This window comes from Pelobates fuscus, chromosome 7 (genome assembly GCF_036172605.1).
Source record: "Pelobates fuscus isolate aPelFus1 chromosome 7, aPelFus1.pri, whole genome shotgun sequence".
NCBI classification, from domain to species: Eukaryota; Metazoa; Chordata; class Amphibia; order Anura; family Pelobatidae; genus Pelobates; species Pelobates fuscus.
Genome location: NC_086323.1, coordinates 39,797,272 through 39,824,833, shown reverse-complemented (window position 1 = coordinate 39,824,833; position 27,562 = coordinate 39,797,272). Strand labels below are relative to the sequence as shown.

General features: G+C 42.6%; 1 protein-coding gene across 1 annotated transcript in view; it reads left to right on the top strand.

The window, feature by feature from the left end:
* ADGRL4 (adhesion G protein-coupled receptor L4) overlaps window positions 1-27,562 on the top strand; it is a 160,057-nt gene that overhangs the window by 94,250 nt on the left and 38,245 nt on the right. Inside the window, exons 8-9 of the mRNA XM_063427971.1 lie at window positions 4,780-4,896; window positions 7,878-8,080. Of these exons, the coding sequence (XP_063284041.1) occupies window positions 4,780-4,896; window positions 7,878-8,080 (320 nt within the window). The remainder of the gene's footprint in view (window positions 1-4,779; window positions 4,897-7,877; window positions 8,081-27,562) is intronic.

Here is a 27,562-nt window from a genome sequence, read left to right as displayed (position 1 = left end):
CTGAAGAGGAAGCACTCAGGGGGAGTGCTCCCTCGCGCGCCAGCCTGACCGGCCGCCCAGGAGCCCAGCAGCACCACTGGACCCCAGGGAATTCCCTCAGCACTCCAAAAGGTAAGGAGGCTGGGGGGATTAAAAAAAAAAAACTTGTGTGTGTGTTAGTGTGTGTGTGAGTGAGTGTTAGTGTGTGTGTGTGTGTGAGTGAGTGTTAGTGTGTGTGTGTGTGAGTGTTAGAGTGTGTGTGTGTGTGTGTGTGTGTGTGTGTGAGTTAGTGTGTGTGTGTGTGTGAGTTAGTGTGTGTGTGAGTGTTAGAGTGTGTGTGAGTTAGTGTGTGTGAGAGTTAGTGTGTGTGTGTGTGAGTGTTAGTGTAAGTGTGTGTGAGTGTTAGTGTGTGTGTGAGTGAGTGTAAGTGTGTGTGTGTGTGTGTGTGTGTGAGTGAGTGTAAGTGTGTGTGTGAGTGTTAGTGTGTGTGTCTGAGTGTTAGTGTGTGTGTGTGTCTGCTAGTGAGTGTCAGTGAGTGTGTCTGTTGAGTGTGTGTCTGCTAGTGAGTGTCGGTGAGTGTGTTACTATGTGTGTCTGGTACTGAGTGTGTTTGTGTGTGTGTGTTAGTATGTCTGTTAGTGAATGTGTGTTTGTCAGTGAGAGTGTATGTTTTGTAAGTGAGTGTGTATGTATGTCTGCCGCTGAATGTGTCTCGGTCAGTAAATGTGTGTGTCTGTTAGCTAGTGTGTATGCGTTTGTTCGTGAGAGTGTGTGTGTCTTCAGCACTTACCTTTCTCCAGCGCCGGACTCCCATGGCGCTGGGGATCCCTCCGCCTCTCAGCTCTGAATGCGCATGCGCGGCAAGAGCCGCGCACGCATTTAAACCGCCCATAGGAAAGCATTACTCAATGCTTTCCTATGGACATTCAGTGTCTTAGAATCGCAGAAGCGCCTCTAGCGGCTGTCAGTGGGACAGCCGCTAGAGGCTGGATTAACCCTCAGTGAAACATAGCAGTTTCTCTGAAACTGCTATGCTTTCAGCTGCAGGGTTAAAACTAGAGGGACCTGACACCCAGACCACATCATTGAGCTGATGTTATCTGGGTGTCTGTAGTAGTCCTTTAAGTGTGTGTGCATCTGCATGCACTTGCGTACATACCGCGGTCGCAGGGGTCGCAGCCCTGCAACCCCTGCGACCAGGTGCCCGCCGCCATGTGTTGCTGCCCCGGCCCGCGGGAGGGGGGGGGGCACAGATAAATTTTCGCACCGGGGCCCCATGGGTCATGTGTACGCCACTGTAGGAGAGCATACTGCTCAGTGAGTGTGGGTTAAAGGAGAGCATACTGCTCAGTGAGTGTAGGTTATAGGAGAGCATATTGCTCAGTGAGTGTGGGTTATAGGAGAGCATATTGCTCAGTGAGTGTGGGTTATAGGAGAGCATACTGCTCAGTGAGTGTGGGTTATAGGAGAGCATACTGCTCAGTGAGTGTAGGTTATAGGAGAGCATACGGCTCTGTGAGTGTGGGTTATAGGAGAGCATACTGCTCAGTGAGTGTAGGTTATAGGAGAGCATATTGCTCAGTGAGTGTGGGTTATAGGAGAGCATACTGCTCAGTGAGTGTGGGTTATAGGAGAGCATACTGCTCAGTGAGTGTGGGTTATAGGAGAGCATACTGCTCAGTGAGTGTGGGTTATAGGAGAGCATACTGCTCAGTGAGTGTGGGTTATAGGAGAGCATACAGGAGAGCTGGGATATAGGAACGTTGGGAGAGTATACTGCTCATAGGAGAGCTGGGGAGAGTATACTGCTCATAGGAGAGTTGGGGAGAATATACTGCTCATCGGTGGCATAGTACACTGCTCATCGGTGGCTGGGTAGAGTATAATGCTCATCAGTGGCATAGGAGAGCTGGGCAGAGTATACTGCTCATCGGTGGCATAAAGAGGGCCCTGGTTCAAGAAATGTATTTTCGGCTCGCCTCTAGCGCAAGAATGCCCAAAAGGAAGATGCCCACCTCTCGTACAAATCCCATGATGCTATGCCAGCTCTGGATCTAAAATGTGCCCATCCTTGCAGGTTTTTTTTGTAAGCAGTTTGTGCGTTTGAATGTTAGCATGTTTTTGTATGGAGTATTTGTGTGTGCATGTAGAGGAGTATTTGTATGTACTGTTACCATTGGAATGTAGTGATGTACTTTTATTTAATGTTGTGTTGGAATACAGGGGTGTGTTTGTATTTAGTGTTGGCATTTTGCCTGCTTGCCTGGAATGCTTCTAGATATTCCTAAAATGTAAAGTTGTGTTCTTTTAAAATATGATTATGATAACTAGAGTCTCCACACTGAATAATATGGAGAAATAATGAATAGGTAGCATTCTCCCAGTTATAAATTCGAATTTGTGCTATAGATGCATAAACTAAACGCCTAAGCAGCGGTATATTTACCGCGAGGCCGACAAGGCATTTGCCTTTTTGTCTTGGGTGGCACTTTCAGAGGGGCAGCAAAAAAAAAGAGTATGTATGTCTGTTAGTGAATGTGTATGTCTGTATGTCTGGCACTGAGTGTATATGTGTCTGTCAGTGAGTGTGTATGTGTGTTTGTCAGTGTGCCTGTTAGTGAAAGTGTTAGTGTGTGTCTGTTAGTGAGTGTTAGTGTGTGCCTGATAGTGAGAGTGTGTCTGTTAGTGAGAGTGTGTGTGTCTGTTAGTGAGAGTGTTAGTGAGAGCGTGTCTCTGTTGGTGAGTGTGCTAGTGTGTCTGTGTCTGTTAGTGAGAGTGTGTGTGTGTTTGTTTGTCTGTGTCTGTTAGTGAGTGTGTGTGTTTGTCTTTTAGAGAGAGTGTGTGTTTGTCAAAGTGTGTCAATGAGAGTATGTATGTCTATTAGTGAATGTGTGTGTCTGTCAGTGTGTGTATGCGTGTCTGTCACTGAGAGTGTGTATCTGTCAGTCAATGTGTATGTCTGTTAGCGTATGTGTGTTTGACACTGAGTGTATGTTTGTCAGTGTGTGTCTGTCAGTGAGTATATTTGTGTCAGAGTGTGTGTGTCTGGCACTAAGTGAGTGTGCATCTGGTAGTGAGTGTGTATGTTTCTTGTCAGAGAGTGTGTATGTGTATCTGTCAGTGAATGCATGTGTCAGTTAGTGTGTCTGTCTGTGGATGTGTGTGTCTGTCAGTGAATGTGAATGTGCATGTCTGTCAGTTTGTGTGTATGTTTCAGTGAAAGTGTGTGTTGGCTAAACAGTGTGTGTGACAATGACTGTATCTGTCAGTGAGTGTATGTCAGTGTATTCATCAGTGAAGGTGTTTGTCTGTCAGGCAAAGAGCGTGTTGGTTTTTAACAGGAAGTTAAATTTAGGGGGGGGAGGTGCCTGAGTTTTTCATGCCTAGGGCAGCACAAAACCAGAATACACCACTGCGCCTAAGCCCATAGTTGAAATTACAGATCAGAAGAGGAAAACTCTCCAATTCAGCTAAGTTTTCAGTTTGACTTTTTTGGCCTGAGATTTGATATTCACTTTAAATTCCGTCCGATTCTCACTAGTGAATAGTCCTGTAAATGTGTTATTAATATTTGAAGGAACATTCTAGACACCAGAGTCAAAAAGACATTTCTTTGTTTATATTACTAACAAAAAAGCCGCCTAGACTCCCAGTCTTTCCCTTTCTGGAGTCAAGTATCCAGGAACGAACAACATATTGAGTGTTGCCTATTCGTACAGCCCTACTCATTAAAGGCAGACTCCATCAATGCATCATTTATTAGTAACCAGAATTTCAGAGTAATGAAAAACCCATTACCTGCAAATGAAAGTTGTCTTATAGTATGAATGTGCTCAACAACAATTTATCTGAGATACAGCAGGACACAGAGGCACCAGTAAGTCAAAATATCTGCCTGCGTTTGGATATTACACTAGATTTTCCCATCCATATTTTGATCTAAAAGCATATATCAAAATAGCTGCATTTTGTAAAAACAATCTGCAAAATCGTACACAGTGCTAACACTGTTTGCCCATTCGATATTCCCCCTTCGCCAATAAACAAGTGACCATTTATATTTAATCAGTTAACTTATGTATAACCATAACAACCATCTTGGAGCTTTAAAAACACCTGCAGGTACATATTAAAATGATGTAACCAGGTTTTCAGAACAGACATTTTTTCAACAGCAGATTTTTCCAATATTACATTTTTTGTCTAACAGCACTGGTGCACACGTATTTTTTCAGAGCATATCTTAATAAAATCATACCTCGCATGATATCATTTCTATAATCTGAATTAGATATGCAAACAGATTGTAGCCTCTACATGCAAAATAACAAATATACACTGTAATAATATCCCAAGGAATGTTCGCTTGACATTCCAAAGATTAGAAGCAAAATGTTCCGATCAAGATACAATTAGTACTATAATGTATATTGTATATATGTTCTCTGTATCTCGTATAGAAGACAATTGTAGATTTCACCAAGCTGCACGGAAGACATTTTTCCATTCAAATAATGTATTTCATTTTTAACACGTGCCTGACATAGAATTAGGCAAATCCCTCTATAATATGACAGTTTGCAACAATATCCATCATGAAGAGGTTAAGGATTCAAAGAAACTGTTTTTAAACAAAACTTTCAATATAAAACATCTTTATCACCCCCTCCACCCCCCCCCCAAAAAAAGCAACACATTTGCAGTCAGTGAACCGCTCACTGCTTTTCATAGGATGCTTGCATGTTTTTTTTCATAGTGATGAAAACCCGCAATGTATAATTTCTACCCTGTCTTTCATAGCTCTCAAATTGTTTACCTTTGACTCGAACCACATGAAGCACATACACCCGCATGCACTTATGGATGGAGATTACATAAAGATTTCTCCAAAGAGGAAGGTAACATCTCTTTCTAATGGTAAGTAGCGGATATTCTTTTGTGCACAGCAGAAAAGGTTAGAGCAATTTGCTTTTGCAGGGTTACAATGTTGTCCGGATGTTTTATGTTATGTTTCGGTAATGAAAAGCTAATGAAATAACATTTGTTTTTCAACTTGTCGTGAAAACTGATGTAACTGCAAAATGTAAATAGAATAACTACAAGGGATTTAAAGGGAAAGTAAAATTAACATTTAAGAGTTAATTCAATGAGACCTGTGCCTAGAGCAGGGGTAGGCAACCTTCGGCACTCAAGATGTTGTGGACTTCATCTCCAAAATGCTCTTACACCCATAATGATGGCAAAGCATCGTGGGAGGTGTAGTCCAAAATATCTGGAGTGCCAAAGGTTGCTTATGCCTGCTCTGGAGTATGAGTTAAAGGTGCACTCTATGTACCATAACCCCTGCAGCCCAATATAGGGGTTATGGTGCAATGTACCTGTGTGTTCTATCCTACATTTCTTTGTCAAGCCTTACGGAATATGTTTAATAAACAGCGGGCTCTTTTTAACACCCAGACCCCGGCACCAGGAGTTGCCTTCACTGTGCAAACTTCACCCTTCAGTTCCATCCATCCTGACTTTGGCTGGGACAGTTTAAAAATAAACTTATCACCGCTGTCCACGTTGGGTTAAATTGACATCTAATACATATATTGCTACAGTTAACTGAAATGCCTAATGATATATAAGATAATAAGTGCTATTTAAAAAAGCAAAGTGGCCTATTTAAATCTTTCAGTTGAAAACAACCCCCACCCTGCAATACCCCCAAGGCCAAGAAATCCATTATCGTACAATAAAATGAACTGTTAATCTAACAACAGTAGAGAGACATTGATTCATGAGGTAAAACTGTTTTTCATGTTTACTCTGGTGAAATATATGATATTTTTATATTTATTTTCAATATAAGTCGGAATATGCTAGTAATTTAAACATCAGGAATCTTAAGTGGAAAAATAACAAACGCTGGCAGAGGTGACTCTGAACAGCGCAAGTGAAGTTCCTAATAGCCAAAGTAAAATGACTATAAAGAACGATTTAATCAAAGAAATGTGCCACAGCTCATTAAATTAGTATTAGATGAATAAATGAGCACAATGCAATGTTCTAATTGACAGCATTTGTCAAATCGACCCTCTAGTATTAATCTGGGTACAATTAGGCCTAGAACCAACCACAATACATTTAGAAGGTTTACATTTGAGTTAGTCTGCATATGAAAAAACAATCTGACAGAAGTGAATAATAGCTGGGCAGTTCTAAGCGCTTGTGACTATATTCTGTTTATTGCTACTATAGCAAAAAAAACTAGATATTAAAAATAAATATGCTTTGAACAGTTGTAAAATAAAATAAGATATTCACCAATAGACAAGCCATAAGTGGTCAATCTCATGGGTAAGTTACAGATGTCTTGGTATTGCTAAGAATAATATCTCCCAAAAAGTCCAACTGAAAGCATGGTTATAGAATCATAGAATGTTACGGTAGATAAGAACCATTCGGCCCATCTAATCTGCCCAAAGGTTAGCCTAAAGCATTGTGGGAAATCACTGTCCATTTACACAGTATCATTGGATATTTCTTCTATTTGGTTTCGAGGGTGGACGCACTCGGAGTCTGTTTTTTATCTGACCATCTACCATGTTCTTAGCCTATGACAAGCATTAGTACAGTTTTAGCAATTTTAATGTCAAGAAGACTTTGACGTCAATTCAATAATGTGTCAGTTGCCCGGAATTTAATCGACTTTTTGATGAATTTAAAATTTAAGGCCAAAATAGCCAAATTGAAAACAAATATCAAGCTATGTTTTCCGCTTGGTTATTTTGGACTTAAATTTTAAATTCACTTGAATTCACTTTGAATTCATGAAATTTACCATTTTACAGGGGTTTTCACTAACAGAGTAATATACTAAAGTGAGAATCCATAATTAATTTAAGTAGGGTTATTTGATAGTGAGACCGCAAAATAAATTCAAAGTGAATTTTCAAATTTAAGGTCAAAATAGGGAATCAGCTGTGATGCTTCCAGTTTGACTACTTTCACCTACACTTTGAAATTCACTTTGAATTTACTTTAAAGGTTTCACTTTATTGAATAACTCTACAAAATGAGAATTGATGGAGAAATCAAAGTAAATTCAAAGAGAACTCAAACTAGCCAAATTAGAAATTAGAAAAATTCTTAGTCAATTTTGTTTGGTTGTTTTGGCCATACGTTTTAAACTCACTTTGAATTCACTTGGAATTTCCGGTTATTCTCATTTTAGTGAATACATTTGTTAGTAAGTAGCCCTTCTCAGTTTCATGTATATGCAACAGGTTGTATTGTCCATTACGTCAACAAACAACTTTTTTTACATTGTGCTGTCACACGTTTGTTTGCATGTTATAGATTATATAGTTGTATATATAGATTCTGGTTGCAATATTGCTAGCAAATGTATAAATAAAATGTTATTCTATGAGCAAGAAATGTAGCATAAACTATGCTTGCAGGTGAAATGTGAGTACATCTAAGTGCTTTTACGATGCTCATGAAGCAATCCCAGAATGCTAAGTAAACATGTATCCTATAACATGGACAAGTACGCTAACCTGAAGAGCCATATTTAAGCCACAATTTTGCTGGTGATTTTTTCTAAAATGTACACTAGTAAGCATCTTGAATCTCCTTTGGGAAAAAGTGCATCATTACTAGATATTATAATTATTATCATTAGTTTAGGGTCCACTGTCATTGTATATACAATGTAGTGTATAAAATGACTGTAACTATATAGTCCTGCTTGGTATTCCTAGAAGTTTCAACATAATAATATGTAATATATAAATATAAAAATGTAAGAGCAATATAAAGCGATTGCATAAAACATGTATTTTGCATTATTATTAATGTATATATAAACATGCCCAGCAGCCAGATTTGATGTTTGGTTATTCTTATAGGCACCGTAACAATTGCGTTTCTAAGATATGACAGTATTGGCAGTTTGCTTGCACCATCTGTAAACACAGAAAAGAAGGAAAAGACGGATCCGCTGGAGAAATCACAAAATATAATTTCAACCATTATTGCTGCAGCGATCAATGCAAATCCACCCACTCTCTACCAAATGGAGAAGATTGTGTTCACTTTAAAACATCAGGAGGTATGTGGTATTATAGAATATTCCTTAAAGTCTCTCAACACTGTGAGGGTTAATGTTAAACAGGTTTCTTCCCCCTCAGTGAAAAGGTAATACATCCATCATTAAGTCTTTCCACCCCTTTGTAAATGGAGATCCTCAACTTAAGTGGGAACAGCACAGCAGCAAGTATACCTGTATTGTCAGATATTACTATATTGTATGTGACAGCCACCCCATGGCTATATATATCCTATATTCCACGTTGTAAATCAGCAGCGGCAGGGTAAAAGGGAGCAGGCCAGTGATGAATGGGGGAAGACCTGGAATGGGGGAAGACCTGCCCAAATTATTGGCAGGTGATCACTCAGGACAGTTACTCAGGATGGCCCACTGTGGACAGAAGATGCAGGGTGCACTGTGTCAGTGCTCTGTGCAGGGTGCTAGTGCACTTCGCGTAGCATGAACCATCTAATGATGCACTCTTGCTACGTTTTATAGGGTCAGCTACCTGGTGGGAACAAACCTGGAAACAGACAGACAGGACTCTAATTTAGGTCTGCTGAAATCACGATGATTAGGAGTTCTGCTGTATGTCGATACCAGGATAAGTAGGTTCTGGAGAGCACATTGCCCACTGGCTTGCATGTAATTCCAAATCACAGTGAAGTTAGGGAACCAGTGAAAAACATTGAACTGAATCTCTTACCATCTCTGTAATCAACACTTTATTGCATTGTAAATTCTCAAGCCTGGTATTTTTCTTATATACATATCTTTATTTATTTAGTATCGTATACATATATATATATATATATATATATATATATATATATAATAAATACACAAGAAATACACAAGATCCAGCGCACTCGCCTATCTACTAAACAGCAACTTCAATGTTGACAGATTATTAGTTTGTAAAAGATTTGCAAACTAATAATGCAATAAAGATTGCAACCATCCCCCCATGTTTCCTATATATATATATATATATATATATATATATATATATATATATATTTATTATCATATATATAAGATAATATTTCTTTATATTTATTTATAATTCATTTATATAAATATATATCTTTCTATTTTCACCACTAACTTTTCTTTAATTTTTATCTGTACCTCGTCAGGTTGTTAGCTCTTGATAAACACCAAATCTTTATGCACTGCAAACTAAATTGTAAAATGAAGGCAGTAAAATCTAAATTATAAACAATCTCTAAGCCCGCTTTAGTCTCAGTTTAGAATTTTTTCTTTAGTTTAATTTGTTCAAATTGATTTTCAGTTGCCTACAGATTACATTTTAATAAGTACACCATCTAGCTGTAACTGCTAGTACTCCTATTTACCGCTATAAAGTCTTAAAACTTAGAATTTAGCAGGGCTAACCATACAGATATCTTAGCTAAATTTTTTATAGTCGGTATAGAGTTTCTCTATTTAAAATACACAAATAATTGAGAATACAATAAAAATAGGAGTTGGAAGCAATAACTTTTGTCTTATTTATATAGTTTATTGAATATAAATGAATAGTTATATAAACGTAATAATCCATCAATATATCATAAAGCAGACAGGGCAAGCGCCACCTGTAAGGCGACCTAGGCAGCCGCCTAGGGCGCAACTTACCAGGGGGCGCCGGATCCCTATCCCCGCTGCGCCTCCTCATGCTGCGCCGCCTGAGCGCTTTAACAAGCCCCAGGCGGCGCAGCACTGCTGCATGGAGGGCGGTCGGGTTTAAGTGACCGGCAGGAGGGAAGCGCAGAGCGCTCCCTCCTGCCAGTCTCTCCATGTAGCGTGGCCGGGCGTCGCGGAACGCGGGACAGGAACCTTTGTTTCCTGTACCCGGCCGCCGGCTGGGCACTTCCTGTCATTCCGCCGGTGGCCGGATACAGGAAACAGAGGTTCCTGTCCCGCGTTCCGCGCCGCCCGGCCACGCTACATGGGCAGGAGGGGAGGGTAAGGACCACTAGGGGAGGGAGGGGGGTATAAGGACCACGAGGGGGGGAGGGTATAAGGACCACTAAGGGAGGGAGGGGGGTATAAGGACCACTAGGGGAGGGGGGGTATAAGGACCACTAGAGGAGGGAGGGGGGTATAAGGACCACTAGGGGAGGGAGGAAGGGGGGGTATAAGGACCACTAGAGGAGGGAGGGGGGGTATAAGGACCATTAGGGGAGGGAGGGGGTGTATAAGGACCACTAGGGGAGATAGGGGGGGTATAAGGACAACTAGGGAAGGGAGGGGGGTATAAGGACCCCTAGGGGAGGGAGGGGGGGTATAAGGACCACTAGGGGAGGAAGGGGGTTTAAGGACCACTAGGGGAGGGAGGGGGGGTGTAAGGACAACTAGGGGAGGGAGGGGGGGTGTAAGGACAACTAGGGGAGGGATGGGGGGTGTAAGGACCACTAGGGGAGGGGGGTATAAGGACCACTAGGGGAGGGAGGGGGGTATAAGGACCACTAGGGGAGGGAGGGGGGTGTAAGGACAACTAGGGGAGGGAGGGGGGGTGTAAGGACCACTATGGGAGGGATGGGGGGGTAAGGACCACTATGGGAGGGAGGGGGGGATAAGGACCACTAGGGGAGGGAGGGGGGATAAGGACCACTGGGGGAGGGGGTTAAGGACCACTAGGGGAGGGAGGGGGGTTAAGGACCACTATGGGAGGTTGGGGGGGATAAGGACCACTAGGGGAGGGGGATAAGGGCCACTAGGGGAGGGAGGGAGGGGGGATAAGGACCACTATGGGAGGGAGGGGGATAAGGACAACTATGGGAGGGAGGGGGGGATAAGGACCACTAGGGGAGGGAGGGGGGATAAGGACCACTGGGGGAGGGGGTTAAGGACCACTAGGGGAGGGAGGGGGTTAAGGACCACTATGGGAGGTTGGGAGGGATAAGGACCACTAGGGGAGGGGGATAAGGGCCACTAGGGGAGGGAGGGAGGGGGGATAAGGACCACTATGGGAGGTTGTGGGAAATAAGGACCACTAGGGGAGGGAGGGGGATAAGGACCACTATGGGAGGTTGGGGGGGATAAGGACCACTAGGGGAGGGAGGGGGTATAAGGACCACTAGGGGAGGGAGGGGGGTATAAGGACCACTAGGGGAGGAAGGGGGTTTAAGGACCACTAGGGGAGGGGGGTATAAGGACCACTAGGGGAGGGGGGGGGGGTATAAGGACCACTAGGGGAGGGAGGGGGGTATAAGGACCACTAGGGGAGGGAGGGGGGATAAGGACCACTAGGGGAGGGAGGGGGTATAAGGACCACTAGGGGAGGAAGGGGGTTTAAGGACCACTAGGGGAGGGGGGTATAAGGACCACTAGGGGAGGGAGGGGCGGTATAAGGACCACTAGGGGAGGGAGGGGGGGTATAAGGACCACTAGGGGAGGGAGTGGGGGTATAAGGACCACTAGGGGAGGGGGGTGTAAGGACAACTAGGGGAGGGAGGGGGGTGTAAGGACCACTAGGGGAGGGGTGGGGGGGTGTAAGGACCACTATGGGAGGGATGGGGGGTAAGGACCACTATGGGAGGGATGGGGGGTAAGGACCACTATGGGAGGGAAGGGGGGGATAAGGACCACTAGGGGAGGGAGGGGGGATAAGGACCACTGGGGGAGGGGGTTAAGGACCACTAGGGGAGGGAGGGGGTTTAATGATCACTATGGGAGGTTGGGGGGATAAGGACCACTAGAGGAGGGGCATAAGGGCCACTAGGGGAGGGAGGGAGGGGGGATAAGGACCACTATGGGAGGGAGGGGGGATAAGGACCACTAGGGGAGGGAGGGGGGATAAGGACCACTGGGGGATGGGGTTAAGGACCACTAGGGGAGGGAGGGGGTTAAGGACCACTATGGGAGGTTGGGGGGATAAGGACCACTAGGGGAGGGGGATAAGGGCCACTAGGGGAGGGAGGGAGGGAGGATAAGGACCACTATGGGAGGTTGGGGGGGATAAGGACCACTAGGGAGGGAGGGGGATAAGGACCACTAGGGGAGGGAGGGGGGATAAGGACCACTATGGGAGGTTGGGGGGATAAGGACCACTAGGGGAGGGAGGGGGGATAAGGACCACTAGGGGAGGGAGGGGGGGGATAAGGACCACTAGGGGAGGGAGGGGGGATAAGGACTACTAGGGGAGGGAGGGGGGATAAGGACCACTAGGGGAGGGAGGGGGGATAAGGACCACTAGGGGAGGGAGGGGGGGATAAGGACCACTATGGGAGGTTGGGGGGGATAAGGACCACTAGGGAGGGAGGGGGATAAGGACCACTAGGGGAGGGAGGGGGGATAAGGACCACTATGGGAGGTTGGGGGGATAAGGACCACTACGGGAGGGAGGGGGTATAAGGACCACTAGGGGAGGGAGGGGGGATAAGAACCACTAGGGGAGGGAGGGGGGAATAAGGACCACTAGGGGAGGGGAGGGGGGAGTAAGGACCACTAGGGGAGGGGAAGGTAAGGACCAGTAGGGGTGGGGAGGGGGGAGAAAGGACCATGTGGCGAAACCAGCTTCGCCACTGTGAACTGGAGAGGCCTGGCTGCTAGCCTCCTGCCCTGCGACTACGGCCCATGGACATATTGCTCTATAAACACTATATTTGGGCATGTAATAATTTATATTGCTGCTACTGGCCTTTAAAATCAGCGATGGACATATTGGGACTTTTGGGACTAATGTCCCTTTAAGACTTTGTAACATATCACAGTAATACTGTCTTAAATATTATGTAGGTATTTATGTGTTCAGTTAAACTGGGGATATGTAGAAATGTGTGTTTTATGTGTTAAATGTATCAGTATGTAATTTTATGTCTTTTACTGTCTTTTTGCAACCATGTGGTTAATGGAGTCTGACTCTAGTCCTAGATAATTGGATTACTTCTCCAATTATCTCCAGGGCAGAAGGGAGGAAGCCGGCATGCATTGTGGGGGATGTTTTACTTCTGTTTGAGCCAGATTGTGCCATGCTGCAAGCCAGGGCCCAAAAGATACTTTTAGTAACTTTTGAACCCCTGGTCGGATTCATGCCATTTTTTAATATGTTGTTCCCCTGAATGGATTGATTGTGGATATGTATTTTTATGTGAATGTGATGTATGGTTTTAAAGTTATGAAAGTTGTGTAAAAGTATATTTTACTCTGTATGCATAATGGGATTATGTGTCACACTAAGGGGAGGGGATGTGTGGGAGGTAACATCTATGTCATTGGTTCTTTTATGCCTCCCCCTGGGTGTGGCCTGTATGTGTGAGTTGGAAATAAAAGCCAGGCTGGATGAGCCAGTCGAGAGTTCCTGTTTAACCCTCAAAATGAAGTGTCGTCTCGTTCTTGGGGGGAATTGGATTGTAAGCTGACTGCCAGGAGTGTAAGCGGATTGTATGCTTTTCTTGTTCAGCTGTTCCAGTTCGGAGTGTTATCTTGTATCCAGTTCGGGAGTTTGGTGTTCTGCAGTAGCTGTGCCTGTCTACCAAAAAGGGGATTATCGCCTAAACTGGGTTTTATCCTCTTGTAAGTGAAACGGTCCGTTACAATTGGTGGCAAGCGGCGGGATCGTTCCTACAGCCAGAAGGACAGCTACAGGAAACACCATTTCCGTGGATTACAAATTGAGGGCAACGCTAGTACCCGTACAGCGACCCTATCTACAAAATAATCAACTTCAGCAGAGCAAGCATGGCATATGACTACACTCAGGAGGAGTTGGACAGAGAGGTCAATGAGGTGCTGTCTGGCTATGGACCCAACCCCCCGGAGAGAGCCGTGCAGCTCGCCAGGAAACTAGTAGGAGAGTACCTGCAATCCCTAGTAGATTTGGCCAAAAAGGAATCCCAGGGAGCTGAAGGTGTCGTCCTTCCTCCCCAGCGGCAGAGTAAGTCCCAGGGAGCTGAAGGCGCAGCCCTTCCTCCCCAGCGGCAGTGTGTACCCCAGGGAGCTGATGGTGTCGTCCGTCCTCCCCAGCGGCAGTGTGTGTCCCAGGGAGCAGAAGGTATCGTCCTTACTCCCCAGCGGCAGTGTGTACCCCAGGGAGCTGATGGTGTCATCCGTCCTCCCCAGCGGCAGTGTGTAACCCAGGGAGCAGAAGGTGCCGTCCTTCCTCCTCAGCGGCAGTGTGTACCCCAGGGAGCAGAAGGTACCGTCCTTCCTCCCCAGCGGCAGTGTGTGTCCCAGGGAGCAGAAGGTACAGTCCTTCCTCCCCAGCGGCAGTGTGTACCCCAGGGAGCTGATGGTGTCGTCCGTCCTCCCCAGCGGCAGTGTGTGTCCCAGGGAGCAGAAGGTGCAGTCCTTCCTCCCCAGCGGCAGTGTGTACCCCAGGGAGCTGATGGTGTCGTCCGTCCTCCCCAGCGCCAGTGTGTGTCCCAGGGAGCAGAAGGTGCAGTCCTTCCTCCCCAGCGGCAGTGTGTACCCCAGGGAGCAGAAGGTGTAGTCCTTCCTCCCCAGCGGCAGTGTGTACCCCAGGGAGCAGAAGGTGTAGTCCTTCCTCCCCAGCGGCAGTGTGTACCCCAGGGAGCAGAAGGTGTAGTCCTTCCTCCCCAGCGGCAGTGTGTACCCCAGGGAGCAGAAGGTGTAGTCCTTCCTCCCCAGTGGCAGTGTGTACCCCAGGGAGCTGATGGTGTCGTCCGTCCTCCCCAGCGGCAGTGTGTGTCCCAGGGAGCAGAAGGTGCAGTCCTTCCTCCCCAGCGGCAGTGTGTAACCCAGGGAGTTGATGGTGTCGTCCGTCCTCCCCAGCGGCAGTGTGTGTCCCAGGGAGCAGAAGGTGCAGTCCTTCCTCCCCAGCGGCAGTGTGTAACCCAGGGAGCAGAAGGTGCCGTCCTTCCTCCCAAGCGGCAGTGTGTACCCCAGGGAGCTGATGGTGCCGTCCTTCCTCCCCAGCGGCAGGCTGAGTTACAGGGGGCAGAGGTTGTTGTTCCTGCCCCCCAGCAGCAAAGTGATATGCCAGGAAGGCAGTGCGAAGTAAAGGGAGAGGAGAGCAGTGTCCTCCCTCCCCAGCGGCAGTGTGTGTCTCAGGGAGCAGAAGGTGCAGTCCTTCCTCCCCAGCGGCAGTGTGTACCCCAGGGAGCTGATGGTGTCGTCCTTTCTCTCCAGCGGCAGTGTGTACCCCAGGGAGCAGAAGGTGCCATCCTTTCTCCCCAGCGGCAGTTTGCCATCCAGAGAGAGGAGCTTGTTACACCCTCTCTCCCACGGCAACCTAACCCACCAAGGGGAGATGTTAAGCCCCACAACTGTGCAGATGGGACCGTAGTCTCTGCACTTACAGCACAAGGGATAGGGACGGTCGGTCCTGTTCCCCAGCCTCAGTGTGATGGATCCAAAGGGGAGACAGTCGGTCTCCCCCTCCGGCAGTCGAGCTGTGCACCTAAAGGGGAGACAGCCAGTCTCCAGCAACCAGGCGCCCACCAGACTACTCCCGTGGTAGTGCTGGCAACAGGACAGAGTACCGCTGGTCTCTGCCCCCTCAGCAACCCACCAAGGCAGCCTACCCGTCTCCCACCCAGCAGTGGTGAAACACCAGAACTTGGACAAAATTCTTCCTCACCCAGATGTAGTAACCGGTTAGTGGGGGTGGGCTTCTCTGTTATTTCTGTTTCGTGGGTGGGTTGCTGGACTAACCAGGGCACTGACCGGCAGAAAGTCAGGTACCCTGTTAGTCTAATTGGCAAAGGGGAGAAATGTGGCGAAACCAGCTTCGCCACTGTGAACTGGAGAGGCCTGGCTGCTAGCCTCCTGCCCTGCGACTACGGCCCATGGACATATTGCTCTATAAACACTATATTTGGGCATGTAATAATTTATATTGCTGCTACTGGCCTTTAAAATCAGCGATGGACATATTGGGACTTTTGGGACTAATGTCCCTTTAAGACTTTGTAACATATCACAGTAATACTGTCTTAAATATTATGTAGGTATTTATGTGTTCAGTTAAACTGGGGATATGTAGAAATGTGTGTTTTATGTGTTAAATGTATCAGTATGTAATTTTATGTCTTTTACTGTCTTTTTGCAACCATGTGGTTAATGGAGTCTGACTCTAGTCCTAGATAATTGGATTACTTCTCCAATTATCTCCAGGGCAGAAGGGAGGAAGCCGGGATGCATTGTGGGGGATGTTTTACTTCTGTTTGAGCCAGATTGTGCCATGCTGCAAGCCAGGGCCCAAAAGATACTTTTAGTAACTTTTGAACCCCTGGTCGGATTCATGCCATTTTTTAATATGTTGTTCCCCTGAATGGATTGATTGTGGATATGTATTTTTATGTGAATGTGATGTATGGTTTTAAAGTTATGAAAGTTGTGTAAAAGTATATTTTACTCTGTATGCATAATGGGATTATGTGTCACACTAAGGGGAGGGGATGTGTGGGAGGTAACATCTATGTCATTGGTTCTTTTATGCCTCCCCCTGGGTGTGGCCTGTATGTGTGAGTTGGAAATAAAAGCCAGGCTGGATGAGCCAGTCGAGAGTTCCTGTTTAACCCTCAAAATGAAGTGTCGTCTCGTTCTTGGGGGGAATTGGATTGTAAGCTGACTGCCAGGAGTGTAAGCGGATTGTATGCTTTTCTTGTTCAGCTGTTCCAGTTCGGAGTGTTATCTTGTATCCAGTTCGGGAGTTTGGTGTTCTGCAGTAGCTGTGCCTGTCTACCAAAAAGGGGATTATCGCCTAAACTGGGTTTTATCCTCTTGTAAGTGAAACGGTCCGTTACAGACCACTAGGGGAGGGGAGGGGGAAGTAAGGACCACTAGGGGAGGGGAGGGTAAGGACCACTAGGGGAGGGGTGAGTCAGGACCACTGGGGGAGGGGGGTGAAGGAACACAGGGGGAACAGGGCTGGGGAGGTCCACTAGGGGTTTGGGAGAGGGAGGACCACCAAAGGGGGGGAAGGACCACCAAAGGGGGGTAAGGAGGGAGGACTACTAAGGAGAAGGGAGGAGGGTAAGGACCACTAAGGGGGGGAGTAGGGTAAGGTCTACTAAGAGGTTTGGGAGAGGGAGGACCACTAAGGGGGGGAGGGGGGAGTGAGAAGACCACCAAGGGGGGACTGCAGAGGGACAGGGGGCCAAGGGAGAGCACTAAGTGACAGAAGGGGAGAACACGGAGGGACAGAAGGGAAGGGGAAATCAATAATTGACCGGAGGGGAGAGCACTATGAATTTTTTTTTTTTTTTTAAATAAAGAGCTGTTCCCCTCTCAGTCCCTATCCTACCCCACAAACCCTCTCTTTTACACTACAACCATACACAATGCATCCCCCCCACACACACACAGAAACATACAATGCATTCCTACTCCCACACAGACACACCCGAAACACATTGTTCTCTTACATAATTAATGCACCCCGTACAGACACACACTGCATTCAATTACATACACAGAAACAAACCTTGCACCCCTTACACACACACACACACACCAACCCAGAAACATACAATGCATTCCTTACACGCAAACACACACTACATCCCCTATAAACACACTACATCCCTTACACAAATTGCACACATAAAACATCCCCAACTCATGGATGGGCCATGTAGGTGGATTTATGGGTGGGCATTGTAGGCGTATGCCCCCTGGGGGCCTAGACCTTGAGCTGTGTAAGGGGCCCTAAAAATGGAGCTGCTTCCTGTTCGTTAATTGTTGTGAGCACTGTTAAAAACAGTCTCCAGAGAGCCTCTTCTACACCAGACCTGTGGAGCCAGACTGAACCCATCATCAGCCTCTTGTCCTCATCTGGTGGTAAGTAGGCAATCCAATATATTATTAGTGGCACTAATCTCTAATTTACCTCACATTAAATGGATACTATAGTCACCAGAAGCACTACAGCATAATGTAGGGGTTCTGGTGTCTATAGCCTGTGCCTGTAGGCTTTTTAATGTAAACACACTGTCTTTTCAGATAGAAGACACTTTGTGAAGACTGGTGTTGGACCATATGGCAGAGCATATGGGTGGGGCATTGTGATGTCACATGGTGGGCAGGACATATGGGGGGGCGGCAAAAATGTTTTTGCCTAGGGCGGCAAAAATCCTTGCACTGGCCCTGAAAGCAGAGTATATAAAATTAGGTTAGGTTGACATAGGCAAAGCTTTGAATTGTTATTGCATTAGTCTAAGACAAGATGGAGTAAACATGTTGTGTACTGTAAATAGGTAAAAGGTTATTAGTTAAAGAAACAGTTGCAGTTTAAAGAAATACAATGTGTATTATACCTACAATTGCCCATGACACCCTCCTGATTAAACTGAGGGTTTCTTTGAAGAGAGTTTCTTTGGAGGATATCTTTTTTTTTACTTTGCTTAACACCTCCCTGCTCATGTAAGGGAGGGGACTGTGGTGAATAGGACACAGTGGAAGGGACATGAATGAAACAGTTACAATCATATGTACCTGTGTGATTGCACTTTATGTCATCGTGATCAATACGTAAATAATAAAATTCACCTGGCATATAATGCGTTATGTCCGGTTGAGTAAACTCATGTCAGTTTTCCAAATTCCACCCCAGCATTTGTTAACATTTCGTGTACACACCATAACTGTTGTGATCCCATATGCACCATGAGAGACAATGTTAATATGACCAATATCTTTGATTAAAGTATATAGCTGAAAAATATCTTTAACTCGATCCACACATTTAATGGTTGATTGTTGATGGTTGATTGTAATTAGTCAATAGAGCTGTTGTCTGACAAAAATTTAAGAAGGTCATCAAATCCCTCGGTAGGATGTTCATGGCTGGATCCTAAAAGGAGAAGCATGTCAAGGTCATCAATTGCCTCTTGTAATCCAGGTTTCTGGGGTTACATTCATCTGAATCCCAGGTAAAACCAGTTATATTATAACTTTCAGGACTGATGGATGGCTCCAGAAACCATTGGATAAATCCAATGTAGTTTTATATTTTCCTCTAAACATATGCTGTTATGGGGAATGTGTGATGGGGAATGTGTATTCTGAGCTGCTACAGGCTGTGTAACTCTATTCACATATCTATAGTCCAATACCATTCTCCATTTATGGTCGATTTTGGTACAGGATAGATGGCGGAATTCATGGAACTATATTGTTCCTTAATAACACCTTGTTTCAGCAAGTCATTTATTACGATCTGTATATCAGGTATTGCAAGTGGGTTAATTTTATATTGTGCCTGTTTCCTAGGTGCAAGTGTGCCTGTTGCTATATGATGCCAAATGTCTCTCCTGTGTCCTACTTGATTTTCCCATTGTTGAAAAACATCCTTATGCTGCACTAGAATTTCTTTTAATTTTTGTTGATTTGATAATGAGGTGTAATTTAGTTGATGTTCTATTTGTGAATCAACATTAATTGGTACAGTAAGCTGTAATGTAGGTTTTGAAACTATATCTATAAAATGTGAAACACCTTTATATGCAATTAAGAATGAAACATCCAAACTAGGATGTTCAGCCAGTTCAAGGTTAACCTTCCTTCCATTAACTTTAATGGTCTCATGATATAAAGGATACGTACCATTGCCCTCTAACGTTTCAATAGTAACATTAAAAAATTGATTGGTTTTTAATATGTTTTTCTGTACAAGTGAGATTTCTGCTTGTGTATCTAAAACCCCTTCATATGTCCTCAGATCATATGTAATCTGCAAATCAAGATTATTCATCCTGATTTTCTTCTTGTTCTGGGTTTTGATTCTCGGTTTTCTTTATTTTTTGTATCTTTCTGGTTGTTGCTGGAGGATGTGTTGGAGGATGTGTAGATGATGATGATGGGGTGGTAGAACTTTTATCTTGTCCTGTTCTGTCTCTGTCCCTGACTTGTCCTGGGGACCCTCCGTATTTGTCTGGACCTTTAACCCTTGGTCTCAATCTATATCCTCCGCTATATCCAGGAAATTCTGAATATCTTGGGGCTTCTCCTTTGGAAGTTGACTGATATCGGTCAGTACGATCTATCTCTGTAGTCTGTTCTTTTTCCCTTTGATATGTCCTATATGAGGGACGAGAATAATCCCTGTTAGTGCCATCTGAAGATGTAGATGGTCTAGATTCCCGTTTTATGTATGTAGAACTTCTCCTATCTTGCTTCTGCCTGTCTCTTCTAGGGGTAAATGCTGCGTTACTTTTTCTCTCTTTGTTTCCTGTTTTTTTCTTTGCTTTTATACCCCTCTCCTGTAAGATCCTTACCTAAGAGTGTGCATGTGCTCCTCAGGATTTCAGGCATTCTGTCACTTTTCTCATTCTCAGTCGATCCATGCAACCTTCTTTCTATGTCAAGTATTACTGCTTGACCTTTTACTAGTGGTTTCAAGCAACCCCAAACCATGGAATGATTTCTGCTTGTGAATCTCATCCCTAAATTATATGCTGCTATAATCCCTGACTTTGAATTCACTCCCGCTAGTGTGTCTGACAGTGTAGAAATTGTCACTTTGCCATAAGTCTTTTCATATAGAGTGGATATTACAATATCCCAGTTTTCAGCTTCTGCTTGTGTAATTGACAGTCCAGAGGACAGTAATGCATTTACTAGCCCCTGTCTCTGAACTGCAGTTTGAGTTGGGTATACCCCATCTAACGCATGTGTTTTTTCATTAAGCCATAATGCTATTTCCTTAGCAGATGTTGGTACTGTACCAATAGTAGCTTTAATATTAGACATAGGAATACCCTGTATTCCTGTACCCACTGTGTGAACTATAGGAGCACTAACAATTGGTGCTATTAACGCTTGTCGTAACAAGTCTCTCAAGAAAGTAATTTCTGGCATTAACCTCTCTCTTTCTGCTCGTGCAGACTGTGCAGGCGCCGGTAGTTCATGGCTGTGTACGGGAACATATAGTAATCCCCTACCTATACCCCACTGTCCTGGGACTAATGGACCATGTCTTGCTGGTGTATTAGGTATATTAGGGCGTTTACCAAATAGTTGTATATATGTCTCTCTTGTCATATTAATTAAGGTCTGTGTACTTAAATCTGGTAGAATATTAGGTAGTTCTATAAATGTTGGCTGATCTAGATCCACATTTTCCGCATCAGTCAATTGAATGCTGATTACAGCATACCTGGCTCCTGCACCCCAAGGGCCTTGTACAATTTCACATAGTACCATCTCTCCATGATGAAGATCTCTCTGTGCCTGGGCTACAAATAGTTTTATTAAATTCTCGATATCTCAAGAATAATTGTCCCATGACAAAGAATTGTGTCTTCTCTTACGTATAAGAGGTTACCTAGGTAATTTTGTTTAAAATGCGTAAAGTTAGTGCTTCCAGCCCCATGTTGGGCGCCAATTGTAACCGCTAGTACTCCAATTTACCGCTATAACGTCTTAAAACTTAGAATTTAGCAGGGCTAACCATACAGATATCTTAGCTAAATTTTGTATAGTCGGTATAGAGTTTCTCTATTTAAAATACATAAATAATTGAGAATACAATAAAAATAGGAGTTGGAAGCAATAACTTTTGTCTTATTAATATAGTTTATTGAATAGAAATGAATAGTTATATAAACTTAATAATCCATTAATATATCATAAAGCAGAGTATATAAAATTAAATGAATAAATGCTTGCAAAAGTATTAGTATAACATACCCTCCTGCTTATACAGGTAATCTCTCAGTATGTCACCTCCAGAGTCAGTCAGTAAGTCTCTACTTAGCATTGATTATGCATGTATATATAGTATAGCATTTCTAATTACTACTGGTAATGTATGGGTTAATTCATCTTAGGGTTAAAAACAGTTCATATATTAAAATAAAGGAAAAACACCCTTATCAGTCTTATGTCATAACCCAGACATCTTTAATCTGTATTTGGACTAGAAGTTAGGTTGACATACACCTTAGGGTTAAAAGCAGTTCATAATTAAATATAAAAAAGAAAAACATACTTAACAGTCTAATGTTATAACCTAGACATCTTTAATCTTTATTTGGACTAGACGTTAGGTTGACATAGGCAAAACCTTGATTTGTTATTGCATTAGTCTAAGACAAGATGGAGTAAACATGTTGTGTACTGTAAATAGGTAAAAGGTTATTAGTTAAAGAAACAGTTGCAGTTTAAAGAAATACAATTTAGCAACGTGTATTATACCTACAATTGCCCATCACATAGCCTCTCGCCAATGACCCTGCTTTCATTCACTTGTACATTCATTCACTTGTTTCATACATGCTTCCAAAACATATGAAGGGTGTTAACATATAATGTGCATATAAAATGCCACTCTTCAGGCAATGAATAAGTATAAAGTGCCACTGACAAACAAACACTCTTAAGAATTCTTAGAAACATAGAAACATAGAAACATAGAATGTGACGGCAGATAAGAACCATTCGGCCCATCTAGTCTGCCCAGTTTTCTAAATACTTTCATTAGTCCCTGGCATTATCTTATAGTTAGGATAGCCTTATGCCTATCCCACGCATGCTTAAACTCCTTTACTGTGTTAACCTCTACCACTTCAGCTGGAAGGCTATTCCATGCATCCACTACCCTCTCAGTAAAGTAATACTTCCTGATATTATTTTTAAACCTTTGTCCTTCTAATTTTAGACTATGTCCTCTGGTTGTGGTAGTTTTTCTTCTTTTAAATATAGTCTCCTCCTTTACTGTGTTGATTCCATTTATGTATTTAAATGTTTCTATCATATCCCCCCTGTCTCGTCTTTCCTCCAAGCTATACATGTTAAGATCCTTTAACCTTTCCTGGTAAGTTTTATCCTGCAATCCATGAACCAGTTTAGTAGCCCTTCTTTGAACTCTCTCTAAGGTATCAATATCCTTCTGAAGATATGGTCTCCAGTACTGTGTACAGTACTCCAAGAGAGGTCTCACCTTAGGAATTGTAACTTTTTTTTCTTCTATTTTTCAATCCAAATTTAAAATTTCACTATAAAAGAGAAAAACATACAGTATATAATAGAGCAGAGAATTATTATATAAAGATCCCTAATTATTTCCTCTTTTTATTAAATAGACTCACGTGTACCAGAGCTCCTTCTGCTCGACTGCCCGACACCCACCTGGTTTTCCACTCCTGTAATGTAAAATGAAATCCTTGTAAGCTCACACCAAAGATACTCACAAAAAGTGCTCTATAACAAAGCCAATGACTGCTAGGTACAGTGCATGCTCTGATCACAGGTTAAATGCAGGCCCACCTTCAATGACATTCGTTGTGATGCAATTCACAGAGTCACACCTATTTCATCTCTTTTTGTTGGTACCTTGGGTGAAATTCTGACTCACATAGCAAACGAAATATGCTCGTCCATTGTGTGTTTTGGTTGGTTAAGGATATGGGTATATTGCTGTTACAGCTCGGAATTTAGACCAATCACCCAATTGAGCCAAATTCAGACAAATTGCAGTTTGGTCATGAAATTAATCTGCAAGTCTAGAATTAAGCCCTCCACTCGAATTCCCACTACAGAAGCAACATTGATAATAATATGAAACAACCCTAGCACATACAACCTTAAATAAGTTATTAAGATATATCTTTCTATATCTACAGATCACAAGAGAGGGAGTTGCACCAAACTTAAAAATAGCACAATCCTTCAAATCAACTATTTCTGCTTAACTCACGTAAGACAGACACTTCATTTCAGACAAATTGGCATACATTGGAACAATGAATACCCAAAATACATATCAATGCATTGTCACATTTACACACATTCACACACTGCACAGAATAAAATGATCCTTCATCCTGTTCAAGAGCTCTTATTCATAAATTTTTACCCATTGCAGTAATTATTATATCAGAACACATTTCTGTAAGATATAGCATTCTATGGATATTTTATTTTTTACTCATGTTTATTTGTATTCTCTTAACTACCTTATTTACACCTATTGTATCTTCTGGTATTTTAGCAAGAAGTAAGTGCAATGAGTTACATTCTTCTTCTTTCATCTTCTATGTACTATTGCATATATGCTGACCACTCTAGTCACTTGGGTCTGTGCCTCAATTCTTACACTAGTCAATATTAATTGATCAAAAGGTCTACATGATGGTCAGGGATGTGAGCTCTTCCAGGATAGCCAAGACCATAGCCTGGACTCATAAAATAGGCTGGTGATTCAAGGGATACTTTAGCTGTCCAGTAGTATGTTTCCCTTATCCACCACCCATACTGCTGTATCCTACTTGACCAATGCATAAAGCTGGTCTAAATATCTAAGTTCACTAAACTTTGCACACAGTTTAGTATACTTCTATTACTTTTTCAGTTTTTCCAAAAAACTGTGTTAAGGTTTTACCCCTGTTACTCCTTGAATTCCAAAATCTTCCTTTCCTCCGGTCTTTCAGTTAGCAGAAGATGTGGAGGGGGGGGGGGGGGGGGGGGTCGGAAAGGGTTTCTAACTAGCAGGGCTCAGTCTTCTCTTGTAATGCATTTACACTGACAATATTCTTCCCAAATATTATCACAGTTTAGTAAGTTTCCCTATATAACAAAGGCAAGGTTGTTTGTGATGGATGGCCTAATCTCCCTGATTTGTTTTGTGCAAGTTCACAGCACCATTTTGGTGCCACCTCACAGTGTTTTGTCATGCCAAGAAAATTGATAATATGATATACTGTTTGCAATGTATTTTGTAGGTTAATTAAGTTAAATTCTGTACTGTAAGTGACCTCCTGATGTTGGAGCCAGCAAGTCTACAGTTGCAATTCCATGCTATCTACTAAAGTTACACAAGTCTGTGAGGATATTCCCTGATGTACTCTCACGTGTGTCTGGCTACCAGTTTCTTTTACTGTGAATTACAATTTCAATTTCTAACAATTGTGTCAAACATTATTAACTTTAACGCCTTCCTCAAGACACTCAAGAATTACTTTTATGACATGTTATAATAGTATAGAAAGAGGACCAGTCACAAGTGTCTGAGGATGAGGCAGGAGAAGGTTTGATTACTTGTTCCGTGATGGTCCAATTCAAGATAAGCCATCAAAACTGTTATCCTTCCTCTACTTTTGCTCAATGTTAGACTAGGTCCCCAGGTTCAAAATATAGTTTACTGATCTTAAATAAAACTGTAATCAACAGGGATATTTTAACCACAGAATGTCTCACCAGAGGGTTTGCATATCTCTATCTACATATATGCATATATATATATATATAATTTCCTGGCACTTCAGGATTTCATAAGTAAATCTTTATTACGAAATCCTGGAGTGCCGGTATCTTTTTGAAATACTATTTATTATGTGACCAGAGCACCAGGTACCAAATCTTTAAGTTGGAGTGCAAGAGCCTTGGATAATTATATATATATATATATATATATATATATATATATATGTAGGTAGAGAGACAAAGACAGAGGCAGAGAGAGAAAGAGAGAGTGAGAGTTATCTGATTACACTGAATAACAAAATGTATACATTGGATAGGGATACATGAACCCCTTCTCCGCCCTCCACTTGATAGATAGTATTAAACAATGTATCTTCTGTAAATAACTTCATGAAAGAGAATAAAGTTATTTCATCAAGTCCTTATCATAGTTCGATAGTTCGCTGGTAATCCTTGAAAAACAAGCATCTTCTGTAGCATGCGCATCTTTGTAAAATAAAACATGAAACAACTTTATAAAGTGGAGAATATTTGACACAAAATGGAGGGCATGCCTACAAGGTCCAAGTACTCATTGCTGCCCTTTGATGATCACAGCTGCCACATTAAGAGACTTTCCATGATCAGCTGTGGGTTCTTAAAAACATTCAAAGGTGACAGAGTAATTGCCAAAAAACCTCAGTCATAAGGTCAAAATACATCACGGTTTTGGGAGCAAAGCAGCATATTGTAAAGAGTGGAGAAAAGAGTGTGATTATGAAGGAAAAATAGATATATAATATTTTGTATTATTAGTCTATTTCTTCACAATAAAAAGTTATTATGTTCTTCCTAATCTAAAGATAATCATAAATTCAACATATGGGACCTAATCTGGGTTTGAACCTGCCATACTCATAAATATAACTCCTGGCCATTCCAATGTCATGTTGTGAAGGGCCCAGTTTGGCATGACGCGTGTCTGATTGACTTACATTCAGATTATTATCATGGTACCTTGTATCCAGTTTGAAGTATCATAGGCAGTGCTTCTTTTATTGAATATTGAGCTAACTCATGTTTCTTAATTAATTTGTTCTGAGGTGATCTGTTGAGCAGCAAGAATTGTCCTTTGTAGTAAGTAAACTCGAATATTTGGTATTTTTTTTTACATTATTAAGCAGAGATCAAATACATGCACACATGCATTTGTTACATAACCAAAATATTATTAACTGTTTATATATTTAATCACAAATTTATTTGCACAACATTATTATTTTATTTATTGTGGATCATGGGGTTGATTGCATACTATATTTTGAATAATATCAACATGTTTCCTGTTGGAGATGAGCTTTTAATGATGTCACCATGATCACAATAACATACAATATATTCGCCAACAGACAACAACACTTTTCCCATTATCATTTCAGCAAAGCACTAAGCATTCAAGCTTAAGCGATCGCATTCATTCGGAAGATGATGTATCGAAACATTAACAAAACAAAGAAGGTTTATGAAAGCATTACCAAAACCATTTTACCATTACCGGCAAAAAATACTTGATAAACCACATAAAACAATATTCAACTTATTAAACAATATGTCGGAAATTAGAAAACATTTTTGAGCCTATGCAGAACAAACACCACAAACATCAACAAATGTATACAAGCAATTTCTTTTTAATCTAATATAGCAAACAAAAGACTAGCATTGTTACTAGTACAGTAACAATATTTTGGCAAAACAGTAATGCAGTAAATATACGTTGATTGTTCCTAAAATATCGATCTTCTCTATGCTTAACCCCTTAAGGACCAAACTTCTGGAATAAAAGGGAATCATGACGTGTCAGACACGTCATGTGTCCTTAAGGGGTTAAACTAACACCTACACATTTTAAGGTCCATTTGGAAAACAATAGGTTAATGGCATAAATGTCACCATTAGTACGGATGCTGATAATCTTCAACCTGTGATGCAATAGCCAAGCTTGCAAAATCGACATTTTGTTTTTATTACTTTTTCATCCTCGACCTATAAAACGTGACTACACAATTAAAGACAGCAATAAGCTTGATCTTAATTCAAAAAATGTTTTCTAACTTCAAAAATAAGAGCAGCAGAAATCAGGTTTGTAATTTTTTGGGATTTGAATCACGTTGAAACCTCTCATGCAATTCCAGCAAAAGTGTAGATAATGCCACTGATGAATATCAGCGATGGATTGTGATCATGGCCCATATCAGTAACTTACTCTACCAGACCAAAAACCTCTATTTTCCACTTTTTAGCTGTAATAGTTACAGTTGATTGTTTGTTTATTTTTCTGTTGAATATTTGCTTGTAATATTCTTCATTTGACTGACAGATAATCAATCATCTACTGTAGATAAAGAT